General features: G+C 34.3%; 1 protein-coding gene across 1 annotated transcript in view; it reads left to right on the plus strand.

Annotated features, from left to right (window-relative positions):
* The window catches only part of LOC108730843 (uncharacterized), a 167,925-nt gene extending 146,077 nt beyond the window's left edge, over window positions 1-21,848 (plus strand). The window contains exons 5-7 of the mRNA XM_018460767.1: window positions 6,464-6,636; window positions 19,894-20,297; window positions 21,640-21,848. Of these exons, the coding sequence (XP_018316269.1) occupies window positions 6,464-6,636; window positions 19,894-20,297; window positions 21,640-21,848 (786 nt within the window). The remainder of the gene's footprint in view (window positions 1-6,463; window positions 6,637-19,893; window positions 20,298-21,639) is intronic.
* The last annotated feature ends 505 nt before the right edge of the window (window positions 21,849-22,353 follow it).

A 22,353-nucleotide genomic window follows, 5' to 3' on the forward strand; every position in this document is an offset into this window, starting at 1 on the left:
GCAGGAATTGCGATAAATTATTAGCACGTACTTTTCCGACACAAGTGCCGTGATGTTTTTTTACATTTAAAGTCTATTAAAATTAATAATTGTTGGAATTTCGTTTCTAAATTACATACATTAGTACAACTCGAGCAGTACAATTATGTTGCTTTTTTTCCTTTTTTATATTCATATACTTGATATTATATAATATTTCTCGTACCTAATTATTTTAATATATATCTAAGTATTTATTTATTCAATAATATATCGTAAAGCTTTTCGTTTCGAATTTTCTTCTCTCATCCTGCATCACATTATTCTTGTCAACATGACTGTCCTTCTCTTTTCACCGCTGCCCTCCAATTCTCCTTTCTCCTACACTTTCCTCACAGCTTCGAAATCACCTGCGCGCGAGTTAGTTTCCCAGAGTGCACTCTCTGTATTCGACAATTCGAAATGCACGGACGTCGAGTTTCGCGGGAATCACACGAGAGTGAGAGATGTAACTTTGGCTGTCGTTACGATTTCAATTCTACGCTTCGAACCACCACGAATCGCTCGCTGACTGCAGACGGGTCCATGACGGAAGCGACATGCGGATACAAACGAGAATGAGTGCCGCAAGCAGAGTGAATATAATACGAACTGCAGCGAAGAGAGCATTACCAGAAATACAGGGAGAGTTGGGATTTTCGCGTTGTACATCACAAAATCACGATACGTTCCATATTACAAGACAATCTTATGAACACTTTTAAAACGCTGCAGCATATGATTATCAAGGAAGATACAAAAAAGTAAAGAATTAAATTAAAATATTCTTAAGAGCTATAAATCATTCTCTTCTTAAATTAATATTTAGTGAGTATATTCATTTAATAATCTGTTTTAAATTTAAAGATAAATCTATGATAGACAATAAAAATTGGAATCTAAATTAAAAACTGAAAACACATAACGCAGAAAGAAAGAAGAAACATTTTCTTTATCTTAGTAACGGTAAGTACCGCGATACATTCATTTAATATCTGGTAAAGCGCAAAAAATGCGCGTTTACACAGTCGTCATGGATAGTTAATGGAAAAACGTAATGCTTCCTACAAACTCTTTATCTCGTATAGTGACATTTGATTTATGCACGCGAGAAACGATGGCGCGAGCATTACATGATGTGAGCGAATGTTTCTTTGCAGTTACAGCGGCAATTTGTTACAGCGTCATAGCGGTAATGCGCGTAATTTTACATAGTCGGTGTACCAAGTTTATTAATACTCTGGACGATAACAAACATACCACGCACGTCCTCTCGCACTGGTAATGTTAGAAAATAGTGAGCGAATATTTTATAAACGTATATGAATATACACCCAGCATATATTAAGGCTCATGAAAAATAATATCGTTATGCAAATTAATAAATGTTACTGCACAGTTTATAAACGTTTCAATATGCCAGGACTTAAAATATATGTTCATCAAAATATTCTTTTCTAAGCAAAAAATTTTAATCGTCTCCCAGAACTTTCTAGTCATTCGGAAATAGCGATCGAACTATGCTTTCGATTCAACTAATTAAGGAACGCGGTCGTTTAGCAATCGAAAAGCTTTATCTGGATAGGAAACGATGACCGCCGATCGTGATATCGCGTCTCCTATACCTCTTAGAAAAAAACCGCGTAAAAACGACAGGACAGACATAAAGGCGACATAACTGTGTTCAAAACCACGCACTAATACGCAACGAGTGGCTCGTGCAACCATTACATCGAACTCGATATTACCTCGGCGATGCAATGTATGCCCAGGGTAATTTCCACGGTTACGCGAGTGGGTTTGTTTTGGCTGGGGTAATATCGCCCTTCTGCGTACTCTTGCTCTCCTATCCCAACGAGGGGTTTTCTCTCGTATTCGCCAGCCATGCTTTTTGTCCCCGCGGCCATCCCCCGCAGAAAGGAGAGGCGCCGAGACAACGCGCTCGTGAAAAATGTATTCGCCACGAATCGAACCCTCACCGCTAAAAACCGCTAACCTCCCGACGAAAAAGTTATTACGCAGACAAAACACGCTGTCGGGTGGACTTTGTTTGAGCGGCTCTTCCCTTCGTGTGTGATGGGGTGCTTTTTCAAAAACGTCATCTCCAAACAAGTAGAGTGCCAGAAGGATAAAGAGACGCGAAACAGCAACGATTTGGAGAAAATACTGTGAGTGTACTACGTACATTAAAAAGCGACCGCTCTATGTTTCTTTTCATACTTATATGAAGTAACATGACCTCGGTTCTACGAAATAGATTATTTCTAATTATGTATGTAAGGTCAAATTGTATTAACTGTACTATGATAATTTTCGCTCTATTAATGCAATTTCTTTCACATAAAAAAAAGAAAAAACAAATTGATGTTTTCATATGGTCTAGCAATAAAAACGGACTTATTATTTGCGAAATTAAACTGCTTTTTTAATAGAACGACTTTGACGATTATTCGTTGCTTTTTATTGGTTTACAAACCGGACTATTTCTCCAAATGATAGCAACTCACCGCGTGATTGTTAACCTATTCAATTAGATCTGCAAATCCTCTTTGATTCGAATTGCATAGCCACCGATTTCTTCGGGCCATAAACGTTTTGACGATTGCATCAAGCGTGCACATGCCAATCATTGCTAATTGCTGACATCGTTATGCTCGAATATTCGAAAAGTTAACGGAGAAACAAAAATATAGAAGAGATAAAACACAAACTAGAATAGCTATTTGTTTACGGATGAGCAGATTTCTATTGTTGCATTGACATCTAGCAATTAGCAATATGATTAATGTAACCACTAAAGTCATTATAACTTCGACGAGTTCAAATATTCGTGTGCCAAGGACTGATAAATGATATACGTTTATCTGTGAAAATATGAACAATCTAGCCGAAAAGCACAGTGACATATATAAATTACATCTTCCACATTTCGATAAAGAGCAAAAAAATTTTTTTTAAAGAATTTTATGTACAGAACACAGACACTTTTCGTATACATGAAAGGAAAAAAATGTAAATTTACTTCACGCGACAAAATAATTAACCCTTTGTTCCCAGTGAGTTGTCGAGTAACTCGACGAATTTTTACATTTTCACCTTTATAACAGCCTGCAATGGAAAGTCTTTACCACATAGAAAATTAGTCTTGAGCATCGTTGAAAAAAGAAGAAACTTTCCGATTATAGTTTGTATAAATCAGTTGGTATAAATATAGCATTGTATAATATATTTTTTATAGAGAATAAAATCAAAAATATATTTTTGAAAATTAATTATATTAAAGTTAACAACGACAATTTTATTCTCGAGGATTATGTCGGACTACAAAGATTAAATGAATGTACAGATTATTATCAAGTAATCGATAATTCGATACAGATTGCACGCAAAGTGACAAATGATACGATTTTTTCGTTATTCTTGGGATCAGTAAAGATATATGTTCCGTATCACGCTTAATAATTGATAGCAATCTCCAGCATTCGATATTCTCGAGGGGGACGTACGTTATCGTCGATTAATTGGGAGACCACGTCAGGGGTTTCGAGGAGTTATTAATTGGACTATTATTAATTCAGCATGTTCCTCGCGAGTTCTCTCTCGAACTCTCGATACGAGAGGCCGCAGATAGTTACCTACAGTAGTTAGTATATTCAATTATAGTTTATTATTAAAATAGTACACTTTATTTACTATTCTATGATAAGAAAAAAATAGGTTAAATACCATTTAACCTATTTTTTTCTTATCATAAAATTCGTCTTTATATAATGTCTCTTTTTATCTTTTTTCATGTAATGTCTTATAGCTGACATTTTCTTTTATATATTCCTCATTTGAAAAATTAATAAACTTATTAAAGTAAATTTATCAAACTGAAAAAATTAAAATATTTCATTATACTTTTTATTATGATTATAAATAAAGAAAAAAACTAAAAATAAGATTAAAATATGCAAATTATGTTTTATATTAAATGTTACATTGTTGCACGAAAATGTGACGGAATAATGGAATTTTATTTCATGGCATTTTAATCCAAATTGTTTTATATTAAATAGTATTATTGCATATCACATACTTTTATTCAAGAAATAATTTCTACACATATAAAGATTTTATTATTTTTAATAAATTAATCGTAGCGTTAAAAAATCGAAAAATATAAGTATTACTAAAAATGTTTTATATTGTTTGCTATTGTTTTATCAGAGCATCATAGCAAGCTGAGTTGAGAAATAACATTTACCTAACGTGCTACCCAGTTTGCGTCTACCTTATTGATTTACCTCTCCATCCGCATCCCGAATAGAATCAACGCTACCGTCGTGGGGATTTTACAAAATAATTACCGAAACATGATTAGAAGCTATCGCTCGACGCACGACATTTAATTAGACAATAATTAACGCTTGCTCCAATTTCAAAGTCCTCAGCACAGGTAAGCAGATAAAGCTGTTGAAGTATATCATCAATACAACGACCTCAGCAAAATGAATATGAAAAGAAAGAGTATTATTTCTTTATTCATTCGATTATTTTATGTGAAAATTAAGAATATTATTAGTATCTCAAGAAAAAGATATACGTTAAAAAAGCGTAACTATGTATATATTTTGGAATTTTATAAAAATAATTATTGTCAAATAAAAAAATGATATAATTGTTCTTGGTAACATAATTCAATAAAACTGTCTATTTTTTTTTTTGGTCTACCGAATAAAATTTGAATGAGTCGAAAAGTCGAAAGATTAAAATGAATATCGCCCAAAAAGTAAAGCAACTAGATTATGAATTCTTTTGATATCTATTCGATACACACTTCTTTGATATCCACACAAAATAAAAGATTTGTTGCTTTTTGTCTACGCTTACGGCTATTATAACTTTTATTAATCAAAAGAAAATCGATATATTATTAATTCATCTGGAAAGCGAACACTATGATAAACTCCATTAAGAACGAATGACCGATATTAGCAGAAACGTGAATAAAAATGTCCTAAAATGCTCGTTAACAGAATATGTAGCTTCCTTTTATTAGCATTGTATTTCAATTAATGTTAGTTAAATACAAAATAATCGAAAGGTTAATCGAAAGCTTAATGTATTTAAGTAAATTTTAGTTAAATACAAAATAATCTATTCACACGCTTGCAAAATGCCGTTTTTCTGCAGTTAATTAAGTGCAGGAGTTCGTCGTTCCAAAAATTCCAGCGAAAAATAAAAACAAGTTGGAGACTAAAGGGCAAACGGAGAAAAACGGCGGAGTGTTGCCCGGCAAAGCACCATAAAGTCTCATTGGCTTTAATTCGGTCGTACCCCGCTGGCCACTGGGGGTGATTAATCGTAACGTTACTGCAACACAAAAGCACCTTACCACCAATCATTCCCTACGATGTTTAGAAAGAAAGTCGACAATGTTGCTTAATGCGTTCTCACCTAATTGGTTATATTTGTCTTACCAGAAAAAATTATAAATCGAATATTTTATAAAACGCACGCTTAAAACTTATTTTTAAAATAAAAAAAATAATTAGTTATTAAAAATATTCTAATATATTAAATTATATATTATGTATTTCTTTCAAGAAATTCTTATCAGTCGAAAAAGATTCTCAGTCTAATTCTGGGTAACTATTACAAATATCTATATTCCCATTTATTAAAATTCATCGTAAAGGAAAGGAAGAGCTTTCGGTTTATGGCGATGAAAAATTCAGTTACTTTTAAAAGGAAAGGAAGAAGGTCGGTCAATGTTTAATCTTTAAATAGAACAGGATGTACATTCTTATGCCTCCCGTTGTATCTCTTATTAAATCTTGGAAGTTCTTAAAACCTGTCCTTAATTTTTTATCAAGTCCACTTCAAATTGTTGAAAGGATCTGTAGATGAAAGTGCACCCGAACCATTTCTGTATATAAAAATTACGATGTTTCTTATTAGCTTAAAGCACAAATACAGTAATGTTTATCTTTAAAAAACTGCATTTAATTAAGTTAATTCGATTCCGATTTCCGACAAGAGTTATATGTACATATCTATATCTGAAAACGGGACAAATATGTGAAAGAGTAAAACATATAAAATAATTCTTATCATTTATAAAATCAGAAAAGCTTCGAGCTTTATATATTTATACTGCAATAAATATGACAAATATTCGGAAATGAAGTGCTCCTCTTAAATCCGCTCACCGGTGTTTAAAAGCGAAAAGTGTATTATCATCCCTCGAACATAATCCACATACCATGCGCATGCAGGTCAAGTGAAACGAAATGAAACGTTTATGAATTCTCGAAGAGCACGTTTATTTCCCTTCATGAATATGCATGTTCCTCAATATTTTGCGGTACAGAAAACCGGTGACATATATATGTTCTTTTTTTATTCAACCGGTATCGAACTTCTGATTGAAAGCGTCCTCGCTATGTTGCTGTTTCAGCTGCGCGAGTACACCCTGACCGAATCGTATCACGAAGACGAAATCGAGGTGGAATTCGTCAGCAATGACAATCTGCAAGCGAACAGCGAGGCTCCTAGAGGAATCGATCCGAACAGGGACCTAAACGAAGCCATAGCCGAAGAACGAAGGGAAATGGACACTCAGAGATACAGGTACGTTTTCTCCACTCCAACCTTTTTCATTTTGTTTTTCCTTTTGCCCGGACGAACTTTTTACTTCGTTTTTTGTGAACTTCCAGCAATAAAAAGTCGCGCTTTTTACCGCGTATTTGGCAAGTGGACTTCAAAATCAAAGAATTACCCTTTTCTCCTTTGTTTTACATGCCCGCATTTTGAATTCCGTTATCAAATTGATTCAAATTTGAATGGGTTAATCAAATCAGTTGAGAAATATTAAAGAGAAAATTAACTAAAAATTTAGTTACACGGAAAAAAACAGTGGTTAATCTACACAGAAATCTGGTGATACCAGATTAAATAATAAAATATGGAGCAACTATCTATTTATGTGGCTGCTTGAATCACAGTACAATGGTTGAATGACTTATGTTGCAGCAATGACGGCGTTTCACATATACATATTTTTAATTGTAAGCGTGGTGAGTCGCTTTTATTTTTTGAAATTGCAACTTAATTTAGCATGATGTAACAAGAAATTAATTCTTATTAATAATTTAATTCTTATTATTATACATCATGCTTTATAATGTCGATTGACGCAACTATACGGATATATAACTTATCCATAGTAAATGATCCCCCAACCAAGTTTTGTTTGTCGCAACCAGATCGCGCCTAACTACATTGATGTAATTGACACAAAGTAAATAAATCGTATCAACCAACTATACACATTTCTATCACATAAAGATAACTAGAATGAGTTTCTATATTGCTCACAACTATAAATATTTTTAGTGTGTGTGTTATGTGAATTATATCTTTTTTTTCCGTGTAGTTATCTTTATTGAAACGTAGAATATTGACGTCATGTATATTAATGAAAAATCTATATAGTACAGTGGATATGAAATAATTGGATATAAAACATCTGGATATGAAATAATTCCAAATAAAAGAAAGAAAAAGACAGAAAAAGAAGAAAAACGCAGTCACTAAATAAATAATTTTCATTTCCAAAGCGTTTTTATTAATTCAATAGATGCCACTCGCAATAATCTTACAATAAATGATGTAGTAGCTCTCTCGTATTTCTTTTCTTCTCGTATCTTCTTAAAACACTCTTGTTCGACACGGGATATAAACGAAAATACTATCTCATAAACCTATGGTTCATAAGTCCGAATGAAAATTCCAAAGTTCGAATCAGTTTGTTAAGCCCAGCTACCTAATACTTTCTCTTCAAGTTTTAATTCCTTCGAGATGTCACCTGGAGGCGAAGCTTTTAAGCTCGAAGATATAAAATAGATAGTAAACGTCTCCTCGATGATGAGAGAAGGTCGCATAGTAACAAGTATATATTCAACAGACGCATTTGTGTCAAGCGTGTTCCATCTTAGAGAAATTACGATCATACGACACGTCTATATATCGGCACCGAATTTTGAAAATGACATTACCGCCCAAAAGCTATTCTGTCGCATATTATTATCTTTTTTCTTGAAGAAAAGAAAGCAAATATCTACGTAGAAAATTATAAACTTTCATGACAAAATGATATTTAATCAATTTTCTTGTAACAAGATTGCGTACTGCTGTTAGATAGTTATCGAGAGTAAATTTATGCGAGCATATAATAAAAATATTATAATATTCCAGAAGAGAGAAAAAGGTTCATACTTGGGATAATGATAGTATTGATTATTATAAGGCTCTTTTAAACACTTATTCGATTTTAAATCATTTGTGAAATGTAAAATCTGATATGAAAGGAAAATAAAATAAATTACAGTGATAATATTTTGAATGCTAAAAAATAACATACGTTCTAAAAATTGTAATAAATTTTCGAGAATTCCAACCATGCATTTTGCAATTTAGTTACAACACACAGTCCACAGAAACTTTTTCATTGCAATGACCAATACTGTCACTTAACAAAGTATTGACCTTTCCTCTCGGGACGCTCTTACTTTCCTCTCACTTCATGAAAGGTCCTGTGACTAGATCCGTCCAGCCTTTCACCACTCTCTTTTATAACACGAACTCGGATCGTTCTTCTGTGCCTTCCAGCAGTGCCCCTTCATGCCCTTACGAGATTTCTCGTCTGTCCCTCTAACATGCACCTTCTCGCTCCATTTCTCTCTTTAACTTTTACGATGGAGAACTCGAGCGGAGGGTTGCATGAAGATCGCGAATCTTCTTCTCACGATGTCGTCCTTACTCGACACTCGGAAAAATCGTCAGACTTACTCCGTGACATTTGACAATTCCGTATGACATTTACGCGATAATAGAACGAAAATGTCCTGATACGCCTTTAGAAGAAAACTCATCCGTTGAAAACACGACTTTCCACTTTCTCCATATCGCCCCGACAACATCTTTCAAGTCTCTTCAATTAGCCCTAATAAAATTACCTACATTTTATTCCTCATACGCACGGCGAAGTGCAAACTGTGAATTACTGTTAACACCGTTCGCCCCAATTGCACAGGAATAAAAGTTTAAAAAGAATTTATAGGTAAGTTTTAAAACCACTTTCTTACGTAGAAATAAAATGTTTGTGTAGAAATAAAATTTTCAAATCTCCGAAATAAAATCTCTCATTTAAGAGATCGTAAAATAACAAATGATTATATTAATATTATCGATTCAAGATAAAATTTATATGACTAAATGGCTTGACAGTTCAATTTAACAATGTACGTAGTTTAATAATAAACACTATACCATTTTAATTAAAATAAAATTATAATTAACCTAATTGTATATATATATATATAACAATTATAATTAGCACTTCCTTCAAAATTCTTATAAAAATTTAAAATCAAATTTCCAAAATAGAACTAGTTATATGTATATAAATAACTGTAACTTTTATATGTGTATAATCATTTTTCGTCATATTTCTTTTATAGGAAAGCAATTGATGTATATAAAATAAAAAATATAATTTACGCTTCAAAAAGGAAAAGTTAATTGATGTCACAGAATGTATATTGTACGCGACGAAAGTAATATTCTCTTTCGTTTTGTTTATTAATATTGAACGGAAAAGCCAACCGAAGTCACCCCCGAGCTATAAATGCAATTTATCGCGAAACGCTAGTCAGATTGGATATGATGCAACCGACATTGATTATCAATAACGATATTACGCATCTGCAGAAGTCGTATAATCTTCGTCGGTTTGTGCTAATTCAAACACAAATTTATTACTTCATTATGATATTACGTATACCTATATAATGACGTCTTATTATAGTTGTACTCGCAAATGTATCCGTATTATAGAGAAATGCCCTATTAGATTCGACTTCATAACCATTCATCGACTATCACCGAGACAACTTCCATCGGACTTTTATCATAATTAAAATAAATTATCGGAAATTATAAGAAAATATTTTCAATAATTTAATTAATGCAATCAAGAAATTAATATTCACATATATGACATAAATAATCTAGTATTGGGTATATATTCTGACCCCTCTGTACAAGAGATTTCACAATCATGTATACAATTAGTATATGTATATATTCGTACTAGTTTATTCTGAGGGTTAATGATAGTTGAAATTCTAATATGAAATCTTAATACGAAAACATTGAGGTCATGATAATTTTCGAGTTATAAACGATCAAAGTTAGCTAATGATATCACGTATAGAGTTTGCAAGTGAGGTCCATAACTGCTCTTACAGACATATGATTTACCACTTTATAAATTCATCATTCATTTCTACAACTCAGAAGACTTTGTTTTTTTACATTCTTATATTATGTATTCTATAGCAATCACATGATTGATAACTTATTAAGTAAATTTTAACTGTGTTACACAGATAACTTATTTAAAAACCTATAGTGTCACAATAAACTTTTTTCCTACTCTTTCCACATTTTGTAAAATAAATTGACGAATCTGTATATAAATATTTCAAGTGATATAAAACCAAATTAACAATAGATGAATAAACTAAACGAGATTATAATTAACAATTTTCCTCTGCTCTATAAATATTAATTTATTTTTAATTTATAAATACCAATTTATTTTTATAATACGAACTATACCTAAACATTTTATTTCGATCTTTATCAGCCAGATAGAGAACATCACGAAAAAATTTGAATAAAAACTTTACACTTTAATAATGTCATTACATTTTATTTGTTATAATTCTATTTTATCAGTTTCTTTTTTCTTTGTTATTAATACCTACAGAATTAATGTCTAAAAAAATAAAATCAATTCAAATAAACAGTAAAAATTACTAAATGTGTACCTAATTATGTAAATTCTCTGATAATTTATTACAATCAATATATGTTTAAATGTAATTATGAATTTAAATTGACTTAAATTTAAGTTCAATACAAATAATTAATAATAAGCCAACTTTGATCGCGCTCTTACAATTTGAAAATTAAAATAACCTCGATGCTTTCGTATTTGAATTTTATAGTTTTGATTCATCATTCATCGATACGATGCATAAGGGCGGAATTGTATCACGATGATTACGTTGAACTGAAAAGTACAAATTATAGCAATGCCCAAAATAATAAAATAATCTTTAAAAGCAATCGCATTACGCGCATATAAAGTAATTACAAATGATTAATTAACTTCGAATAAGAAAGATATTTTTGTAAAATGCAGTGATAAATTTCTGTAAAACGTAATAAAAGTGCGCAACGTAATATGTGATTATTCCTCACGTTTAAAGCACAATTGAAGAAGTTTTCGTCGTAAACAACGTTTCCAATCAGCATAAAACTCCAATCTAACATTTGCATGTATTCAAGCCATTATTTACGTGTGTGATGTTATATATATTTTTATATAATTTATTTTTCTCTTTATTTCTCTATACACACACACACACTAGTTAAATTTTTAAAACTCAAACGTGCAATAAAAGCTTCTCAACAGCCAAATGGCTTTTTCACATTGCATCCGGAGCAGTCGAACGCATACACGTACATTGACATTCGAAGGCTGATTACGATATTACTTTTCGCGGATGTCCTGATTCGCGACAATTTTTACGATACGTACAGCGTATCCGGCAGTTCGCTATAATATCCGGCCGGAGCTTGCGGTAATGTCAGGCCGACGGAAAACATCGACACTATATGACGGCGAGAAACGTACGAGAGGAGCCTGAAAATAACGTTATAACGCGCTACTCCCTGTTATATCGTCTCCTACGTTTTATACTTGTTTTACTTTGCTGGGGCGGACATGCTGGGCGAGATTTTCATGACCTCCAATTTCGATCAAGCTGTCTCACGAAATTGGGAAAATAGAGGGGACATTTTCTCGTAAAGCCAATCGAGCGTTGTACGAAATATTACAGATGGCGAAAAAATATTTATCTATATAAGAAAAATAGCGACTCCAAAAAGACATTGTTTTGAAAAGATAAAAAAAGAGTGACACTAGAGACGATTTTCATATTAAATTACATGTTTATCAGATTATCATTTTCTTATAATGTGTCATTAGTTGCTGTTATATCTTTGCTATTCTATCTTTTATTAACATATATTACAATTATAATTATACTAATATATTCAAGCCGATTCCCATCTATATATAATTTGCCAAACAAATGAGACCGCACATATTTTAATTAATCAATCATATTATTATAAAAATCTTATTTATATTGTTTTTCTAACTAATTCCGATATAAATTCAATCAGGATAAATTCAAATTGACAATCAAAAGGAAATAATATGATACTCTCTTGTACTTCTAATTACACAGAGTGTATTCAAATCACTAGATATTTTATTCAAGAAAAATTGATTTTGTTCAATCAAAAAAAATTGTGACGAAAGAGAGATACCTTTGGTAGTTCAAGGCACCATGCATTCTTCGTGACTCTTTCTATATCATTATATAACGAAAGCACGATAACTGATGTATTAACCGGTCAAAGCCGGTACAAAAGACTACAAACGCCTCGGAGGGCGATCGAATCGATACACATCGGCAGCTGATCGCGTGCACCTTGCGTGAAGACCGATCGCGTTCGCTTTATAGGCCTCTCGTATCCCCTTATCCGTCCAATATCCGGCTGACGCGCTTGGCTCCGCCAAGATCGATAAAGCTTACGTTCGATGACACTCGAGATCGATCTGTTGTAGCCCTCCCGTTCTCTTCCGCGCGCCGGGTAGCCAATCTCTTCGGAACGTTACCGCAGATTCGATTCCATTCAACGCTATCTGGCCACTGGGCAAGGAGCGATCGTCGTTTCTGGTAATTGCTATTGTGCCTTCGAGGCTGTCGCTGATACTGCTGCTGCCTTACTTTGGGACCAAACCCTCCGATCTTTCTATTTTCCTGCTCTTCGTCTTAATAGATTAAATCTTACGACCGGATCATCCTGGTCATTTCCTAGTTCGGGACTCGTCGACAAAGGTCGTTTCGCTAGAACAACGTGGCCACAACAACGATATATCTCATTACTGAACAACCAGCTGATTTCTTCGAGGAACGTAACCAGATATTAATTTTGCGGGAAGTTTGTCGATATAATTAATGTTTATTTTGTAGAAATAGTATTTCTGTATTTCATTAAACTCTTCGCTATTGTATATGTATATACAATAGCGCTATTTAAAAAATAATGATAATATCTTTCTGCAATTATGCATGTTTACACGCAAATTGATTTTGGATATCCCAAAATGTAACATCGATACGTAACAGTAACTGCATATTAATGATAAAAGCTAAATCTCGTTCAACAATTTCAATTTAGCTAAAAATTTTTACTCCCGAAGCCACATATTGTGCGCTCTTTGGTACAGTGTATTCACGTTATTATATTCTTTTCATGGAAACAACTTGTAACTGTTTCGATAAAAATTTCCATTAATAGCACGTTTTTTTCTCTCTTCGTCATCATCAATATTTTATGATGTTTTGTGAAACAAATGACAAATAGGTATAATATCAATAGATATGACCGCACAAATAAACAAATTAATAGTCTAGCAAATTGTTGATGGTGCCAGAAAATGGAGTAACATACTAGATTAAAAATAAAAACAACGCTACGCTTTTACGCATGCATTCAATTTCACATATGATGGTCATTAAAATATACAAATAATATATAAAATAAAATAAAAAGGAAGAAATATGCTCCATCATTCGTATTATTTCAACGAGAAAACATTTTTCGCTTATTGTATCGTTATATTTATTTGTGCTTAAATGCTAGAAACGTGTGTAAGAATTGACATTATAGTAAACTCAATATTGACATCATAGTAAACTCGATTGCAAGCGTATTCGAATTTAAACTACTAACGCCGAGTAAAACGTTGCAAAAGATTATTTTGTTTAATTAAATCTTTGACCGAGGAATGACGATTTCTCGTCAAAAATCCGTCACGCTATATTGTGCAAACTTGTCAAAAGTTTGCACAATAAACTCGACGGTTATCGTATCGTGTGGGTGAATATTTGCGTGCGGAAATAAGGAGGTCGAGAGAAGGAAAAGCTGTTGTATTATATTATGAAATCGACAACGCGAAAAGCTATATATCGATTTGAAGCCGAAAACAGTATTTTTTCGCGTTATTATTCCCCTGCTTTTCTTACGAAGCAGAAAACAAGATTCGAACAGGATTCGAAATCCAAAGATCAGTATCATATCGTATACTATAAGAATATAACACTGTCAGTGAAATCATTTAATTTAGAAGTAATTGGACGAATTGGGAATGAAGCTTACCAAACATTTAAAGAATAATATACGTTGCGTTTACCACGCATTGGAATACCGTGAAACTTTATGAATTCCCGCGAATTCAATAACGCTAAACTCACGTGTGCGGTGTGCGTTTACGCCTTTCGCGCAATCATAAAGTTAATTAGCGGAGAATGATAGCCGCAAAATACGGACCACAAAAGGCATGCACGACCACGTAAATCCCCATCGTACCGATGTGGTGATGCCATTTGTAAACTGGCATACGGCACGTTCCAATGAATTTACTGCGATAAACGGAGAGTGAATGTAACAAGAAGTAACTATAACGAACGACGTGCCTAGGCGGTATCGCCCGTTGCATCCCTTTTGCCTCTTGCCTTCGCCAGCGAGACGGAGAGTCGCGAACACGCGGCAATCGTAATGCGCCTGGTAATTTATTTTCCGCCACCGGCAATTTATTTTCACGCACGCATTTTTCAGCGGCGCACGCGAGGTAAAAAAAACTAAACTAAACTAAAATTCGTTCGCCCAAGATGCTCGTTTCGTCCGAATAGCCTGCCTCTGCGTATCTTAATTTATCAATGTCCAATAATGTACAGTTGAAATGTCTATGACGATATCGCAATGAATAACTCTGTCTCTTTTTCTCGAAGGTGCGATTTTCGGCTAGACACGCATGCACATATACATGTATATACGTGTGCATGTAAGCGCGTGTGTGACATGGTGTTCTCTACAACATTTTTTCATATCTCGCACGAGCTCTGTGATAATCCGCGCGAACGAACTCTCACGAAACAGCCTGCATAATCCAAAATGTAAATGCTATTACTGTCATAATGTTGGAAAATCTCCACCATACTTTCCACTCATATTGAGCAATATTATATATCTCTTGAATATTCCCGGAAACCCGAGCTGCTCTTTTTTCTGGTCTTGATTGCACTTTGGATTTTTCCGAGTTATACAACGTGCGCAGAACGCGAATAATTAATTTATAGCGAAATAAGCCAAACGAACTGAAAATAAATTATTCGCAGAAAAAAACTTGTTACGAAATTCGCGATATCGCAATTTACGTTTCATGCCCGGTTAAAAAAATATGTCGGTGAAAATAACGGTTTATAAAATAATGCATATTATGCATATCGCGAACAAATACGTAATGAGGTACAATGGAACTAAAATTTAGGACCAACAACGAAATACATGCATTAACGCTCAAAGTCCCCCTGCCGTCAAATGCAAGCGCATTAGCGCGCAATTAATTCACCGGCGTCCATTGTATCGCGTTCTCCCGCGTATTAAGTCCATCACTTGTAAATTCCAACAAGCACGACGTTAAAATAAATCACTGCGTCGTTAATGTTGCGATCGACATCCTCATAAGAGCGAAAATTACCGCGATGATGGCGTTACACATTATCGTCATTATCAACAGCCCGCTTAGCTTTTGCTTGACAAAACTTAAGAATACGCACGTGTATTTTTCTTCACCACCACAAGATCATAAAATGACTATGATTTCGTACGGAGTCTAACGATTCATAATACGTTTTAACACCCGCGATAACGGAGCACTTCAAGCCCGTTATTTTGGGTCTACTGAAGCGCGATGGCAACAAATATGTTCTTTTCTCACTCGAAGAATGGAAATCGATATAAAGCAAGCAGCGCGCAATAAAGAGAACCCTCAAACGAGAGGATATACGAGTATACAGGTATTCGTTCCGAAAATGAAAAGATTCATAGGAATGTGTTTCTTTTTTATTGTTGGCGTTAATTTTAAGAAATTAAATGCACTTTTGGTCGGAAATATATTAGCCAATTTCTACTAATTTCTTTTTAAAAAATTGATTAGAGAAGTTATATATATCTCAGCTTTCCGCAAAAGATGTCTCTTATTATGAAGTAAGGTAATAACGCTCGAAGACAATTTCCTGTGCTTCTCCCTACGCCCATAACTATGATTGCCAACAACTATATACTGTTTACCCTACTTCGCCAAACTTCCTGTAGACGCGCGACGTGACCATAATCGACGTAGACGATGTCATTACACGAACCCGGTAGAGTATAACGAAGATCGAGCTGAAAATGTCGATTAGATCCAAATATAGTTCTATTTCCTTTCAATTGTAAAATTCCACGAGTCGTTCCACACTTCAGGCACGACGATTGAATTGTTAACATTCGAATGTTTAATCAGACGCAACTCGGAAATATTCGCAGTGCTAAAACGATAGATTTTTCGTTCGCAATCAGGCAGCAAGTTTCGCAGAGATTAAATAAGGTTCGTGCGTTCATTTAGGTTTTTCGGTTGACAGCATAGAATAATGGTAGGTCAGTTTAATTAAAAAGTTATGGCGACCTATAAGCTTGGTTCTTAGCTTAGCGGCCAGCCGCTCGGAACTTCCTAGAGGAATATTAAAGCGTAGGAAAAAGTAAACTTATACCAGGTCTGCATACATGCAAATTATCACAGAAAATACGATTATGCTAAACATGCTGCGCCGGCGTATTTTTAATACCAATGAAACTATCAGTATTACACACGACTTACAGGATTACGTTCGGGCAATCATTAACAAAATATTCTTGATAAATGATTTATGAAAGCGTACGGAATATTTTATCTTATCTATCTGTTCGCTTCAAGTGGATCGATGAAATTTGTAATTAGAGGATAACTGAGGATAATTAGACAATTCCAGTTTCGTAGTTCTGCCACGAACTGATATGCACCGATTGCATATGCATTGCCTACATATTACAAAGCGTAATTGTTTAATTGGGTCACAAATTACAATCGGAATTCGCGCGTAATTACCATACTTAAACGGAATTTTCTAATCGATTGCATTCGAAATTACAAATTTTCGTTGCGAATTGTTATAGTAATTGAATCGCAAACATCACGGACCAGTAATGCCAGTCCTGTCTGCACCGAGAGACGTATTCCTGTATCGAATGAGAATAAATGTTTTTTTCGATGAAATCTCGTTGCGCGCGAATACATGAAGAATTTCGATTTCTCTACGGCTGACAGAATCGTGAGAAAAAAAGAGAGAAAGAAAAGGGAGAGAGACGAAGTACGGTAAATTTCTCCCCGTGTGAAACGCAAGTTTTGGAACTGCTGTCCAACAACCCCTTGATTCTGTCTCTCTTATGTGTACCACATGCCAACCGTAAATCAATTCTCGAAATTGTTTTCGCGCGCCCACACGCCTCCAGTCAGCTCGCTAAATTCGATTCATTGGAGTGCACGTACCGGAGAGAACTACGACGACCACTCGTATAGACGGTTCATAACGAACGACCGATTTTCCTCCAACGAATTCGTGTTACAAAAATCGAAAAAATATCTTAGGTAAGATATTGTCTAATCGAAACACTATCCCAAAATCCCAAATGCGCTAACGAACAACAATGAATCTTTAGATGTTAAAACGAATTGCCACACAGAAAAAAAATTTACTAAATCTTAATACATATTTCTTTGAATAGTACTAAGCAAACATTTATTTACAGTGAATAAATACTTATTCAATAAAAAAATGATAGTTAAATCAAATTAATAGTTTTTGTATGAAATAAACATATTTATATTTCTAAGTAAATATTTATTTAGAATTATTTAAACAAATATTTATTAAAACTTATTAAAATTATTTTTTTTCAGTACATATTTAAATAATATATGTATACAAAATGTTCGATTTAATTTGTCCACGTTGATATCTTGGAAACTATTATAGTTAGATGAAAAATTAAAACAGCTCTTTTAATAGGATTATTTTAAGACGATTTTTTTGTGTGATAGAACTTTTATATTCATTCCCTACAAATTTTTAGGGAGGAAAAGAATAGTAGAATTTTTCAAATGTAAATCTCTAATAAAAATAGCACTTCATAGATCTCGAAGAAATGAGTCTAATGACCTATAATATTAAAAGTCTGTCTTCAATATTAGGACCTCAATGAATTTTTGAAAATTGTCTCGGGAGAGTATCGATTCCTGTTCGATCAATCTGTCCATGCTGATATCTCAAGGAAATTATTAAAGTTAGACAAAAAATTGAAAAAGCTCCTTCAATGGAATTACTTTGAGATTATTTTTAGTTTGATGGAACCGTACTCATTCCCTATGAAATTTTGAGAGAGAAAGGGATAGTCAAATTTTTCGATGAGTTTCCATTCAATACTTTCCCTAGACGATTTTTTAAAATTCGTTGCGGTCATAGCATCGAATAAACCCTTAATAGTTCTTTCGTTTTTTTCGAGTATCAAGCGTTATTTTTGTCAGAAATTTACATTTGAAAAATTCTAGTAATCCTTCCTTCTTTAAAATTTTACAGAGGATGAATACAATCCATCATACTAAAAATCATTTCAAAATAATCCTGTTGAAGAAATTTTTTAAATGTTTTATATAACTTTAACAGTTTCCTGGATATCGACGTGGACAGATTAAATCGAATCTGTTTTATAATAATTAATATACACATCACAAAAAAAGAAAAAATATATAGTGATATGCACACATATGTTCCTTACTGTTCATCGCTCTAGATTTTAATATTTATTGTTATATTTTAAAATATGACTAAATCTGGCTAAAATATAGTATATGTATATCTATTGTTCTTTTACAACATTTCAATCGTACGAATATTTTTTCTCGAATAAATATTGTTCTTCGCAAGGACCACATATTAACATACGGTCGTTATACGCGAATTTATCTGTTCGTTTGCCATTATAACTGAAGCGTAAGTTGTAACGTTGCTGCAATTGTATTGGTTGAATTAATTTGTCGACAAATCGACTATATGAGCATGCAGGATCATTTTTGTTATTTACGAGTTAGCGAATTTTATTGTCCTGGGAATAATTAATTAACAACTTTATCTCGCGACGCGCAGGCATTACTCTGGCTTTATACAAGTAATGCATACATGTTCAGCAAATGGGGTCCGACAAGTTCAGAGCGCCACTAATACCTGGCCAGTTCCATTTAGTAATTGCTACCTAACACGCTCGTCCAACTTATTACTGTCTAGGCGCTGTCTACACTGTGGCGTTCCGCTGCACCACATCGACCGACTGCATGTATATTCATCGAGTATTGATTGCAAGTGTATGAACGGAACAGTAATGGAAATTCCATCGATTCGTGTTAAAGCATTCGATACGTTCGATCCATCAAAACACGCGCATCGAAACAAGAACAATTGTATTCGAATGGCATTAACATAACCAATGATATTAATGTTAATAATCATGGAGTACACACTGCGTAAAATTATCGCATACAGCAGTATACCTTTAATTGCACCGCAGTTAATTACAGAAGTTTCGAAAATTTCGTGAATTTCAATCTCTGAATTCCACGGTCCTTTAACTAAATTCTCAATTTCCTTTATTTTAATTAACTAATTTATATTCTCTGCTATTCTAATTTAGACTCTCTGCTTTTGTCTGAAAACATCTGCAGTTCCTCGATTTTCCTCTCAATCTCATCTTTTAATTCTCTGATAGATACTGGAGCACGACCGGCAGCGGCCAGCAAGTCGTGACGGACATTCCGCGAGACAACAAGGCGGCAATCATCAACAGCATCGCCACGTCGTACGCTCTGCAGAGACCGAGGTACACCGCGACCGCGATACCGCGAACATCGAAGGTCGTCGACGGTAAAACGAGGTACAGCGAGACAGGGAAGTCCGACTGGCCGTATTACCAGACGTACAGGCAAACAGCGGAGACGCAGAAGGCGCAAATCTACGACGACATCCAGAGGAAGATTGCCAACGTATCGAACGTGTCGAGTACGGGCTATTCATTCGTGAACAACGTGACCAGGAACTCGGTGGATCAGCGTCAGCACAGATTCAGGATGAAGCATCATGGATTGACATCCAAAGGCAAACGAATTAGAACACGTAAGTATAACACAAATTTTCAAATATTTGATATTTTATCTTAAGTTTCGTTATTTTTTTTTTTTAACTAAGTTTTATAATATTTTTAATAATAATATATTACTTAAGTGAGGATAATATATTCTCACTTAAATAAGTTACGAAAACAATGATCCTCATCATCGGATTTAAAATCTGTTTTCATTCCTGCACTAAACTTTATTTCTCGCTTTAGCCAAATATCAAACATATATATCATTTCACTTTAAGTTTTAAAACACTAGTATATAGATACACTATTATATAGATTCAACTACAAAAAACAGACCTCTGGAGGTAGCATTATCGGATTCGGGCATAACATTATCCGATTCTATTTAATTAGTTTAGAATAATATTATCTTGCAAAGCCGGTTTCTGCTCGCGTAGCAAAATATAGTGTGAGATGATATAATATATGAATATATAATGTAGCAAGCGATACTTTATATCGCTGACGCTATCGATAGCTATCTTGTTGCTCTTCACTAAACCGGCGAATGGTTATGGACATAATTCAAAATGTTTTTCGAAACCTTCGTAGAACCTTTGCTTTTGCTATCTAATCGAGCCTCTAATTAACTCTTTAAACGACACGGTGCTCGGAAGGTCCGGACAAACCCTCGGTGTAGTTTTTTATTGACGGTAGCTAATGCAAAAGCCGAGCGCTCTCAATAGCCATATTTCCCGCGTAAATGATCAAAGCACACTTCCGCGCTTTTCCTCTCCCGCTCGCACCCTTTCCCGTCTCATCCATTCGCGTTGTGTCCTCCACTCTGTACCTCCTGTCTCGCATTTGCCTACTGTTCCGGTTTCCGTATTTCATCGATATAGATTTTTCTTGTGTGCGAAATTCTTACATACACACAACATACGTTGTTCGAGCTGATAATAGGTAATTATCAGATTACAAATTCGTTAATTAAATTCAACAAAATTGTAAATTAAAAAATATCGATAACTCTTGTGATTTATTTGACTTTAAACTTATCATATTTCGATTCAGTTGCTAAATCCTCAAAAAATCGAAATAATCTTAATCAAATTTTCAAATTTTTAACTAATTGTAAACTATTATAGATTATCTCAAATTAATATTAAATAATTAAATTCCATAGTCCCCGAAAAAATTTATATCTTTTTTTAAATTGTGTAAGGGAACAATTTGAGCAAAATTTAAATCTAGAAAATTTCCTCGATTTTCATTGCGGTCACCTATTCCGAAGATCGCGGTTATCTACCTCGAGAATTTCCCTGCACGTTGCGAGATTAGACATGAACTCGCTCATCCGCTCGAGCGGAATAATTGCATTCATGATTTCAGGTGCACCGAGAGATTGCAAGGTCGGCGAATGGGGCCCGTGGAGCGCGTGCAGTCGCAGCTGCGGGGTAGGCGAGACCCAGAGGACGCGGAAAATCACGATAAAGCCGCGCCGGGGTGGCGCACCGTGTCCGCCGCTGAAGGAGACCAAGTGGTGTGGTAGCGTCAATCCGTGCTCGGAGAGTAAGCCGATCATCGACTATCATTGGTAGTCATCGTCCGCGTCGGTCCCCTTCCACGAACACGTGTACCAAAGTGACTCGCTCACGGACGAAAGGTCGTGTAAGCCAAAGACAGGCAAGACGAGCGAGGAGTGACTTATGCGAGAAACGCACGCTGGGACGCGAATATGATTAAATAATTCAATGAATGGAAAATGATACAGGCTAGAGAAGAGTATCTTTTTTATATCTCTCTCCGTAGTCACCGCAACATGATTAGACGTGTATTTATGGGACATACCGTATGTCCCATTTAGAGAACGTAACATCTGCGTGATTTGACAATATGCGTTACACGAAAATTCATAAACAATATCTGATATTTTAAGGTAAAAGAATTAGTAACTGTTGCAGCGATTACATTGGCATCGGACGATAATACCGTGTGCATTTACACAGATGACTGTAATGACCATGACGTAATTTCGCGTAATCCCGTTGCTATTAAATCCTGTTTGATATAATGAGTGGCCGTATATATTTCATTACAATTAGT

Source organism: Mycetomoellerius zeteki, unplaced genomic scaffold (genome assembly GCF_001594055.1).
Source record: "Mycetomoellerius zeteki isolate Tzet28-1 unplaced genomic scaffold, Tzet1.0 scaffold98, whole genome shotgun sequence".
NCBI lineage: Eukaryota > Metazoa > Arthropoda > Insecta > Hymenoptera > Formicidae > Mycetomoellerius > Mycetomoellerius zeteki.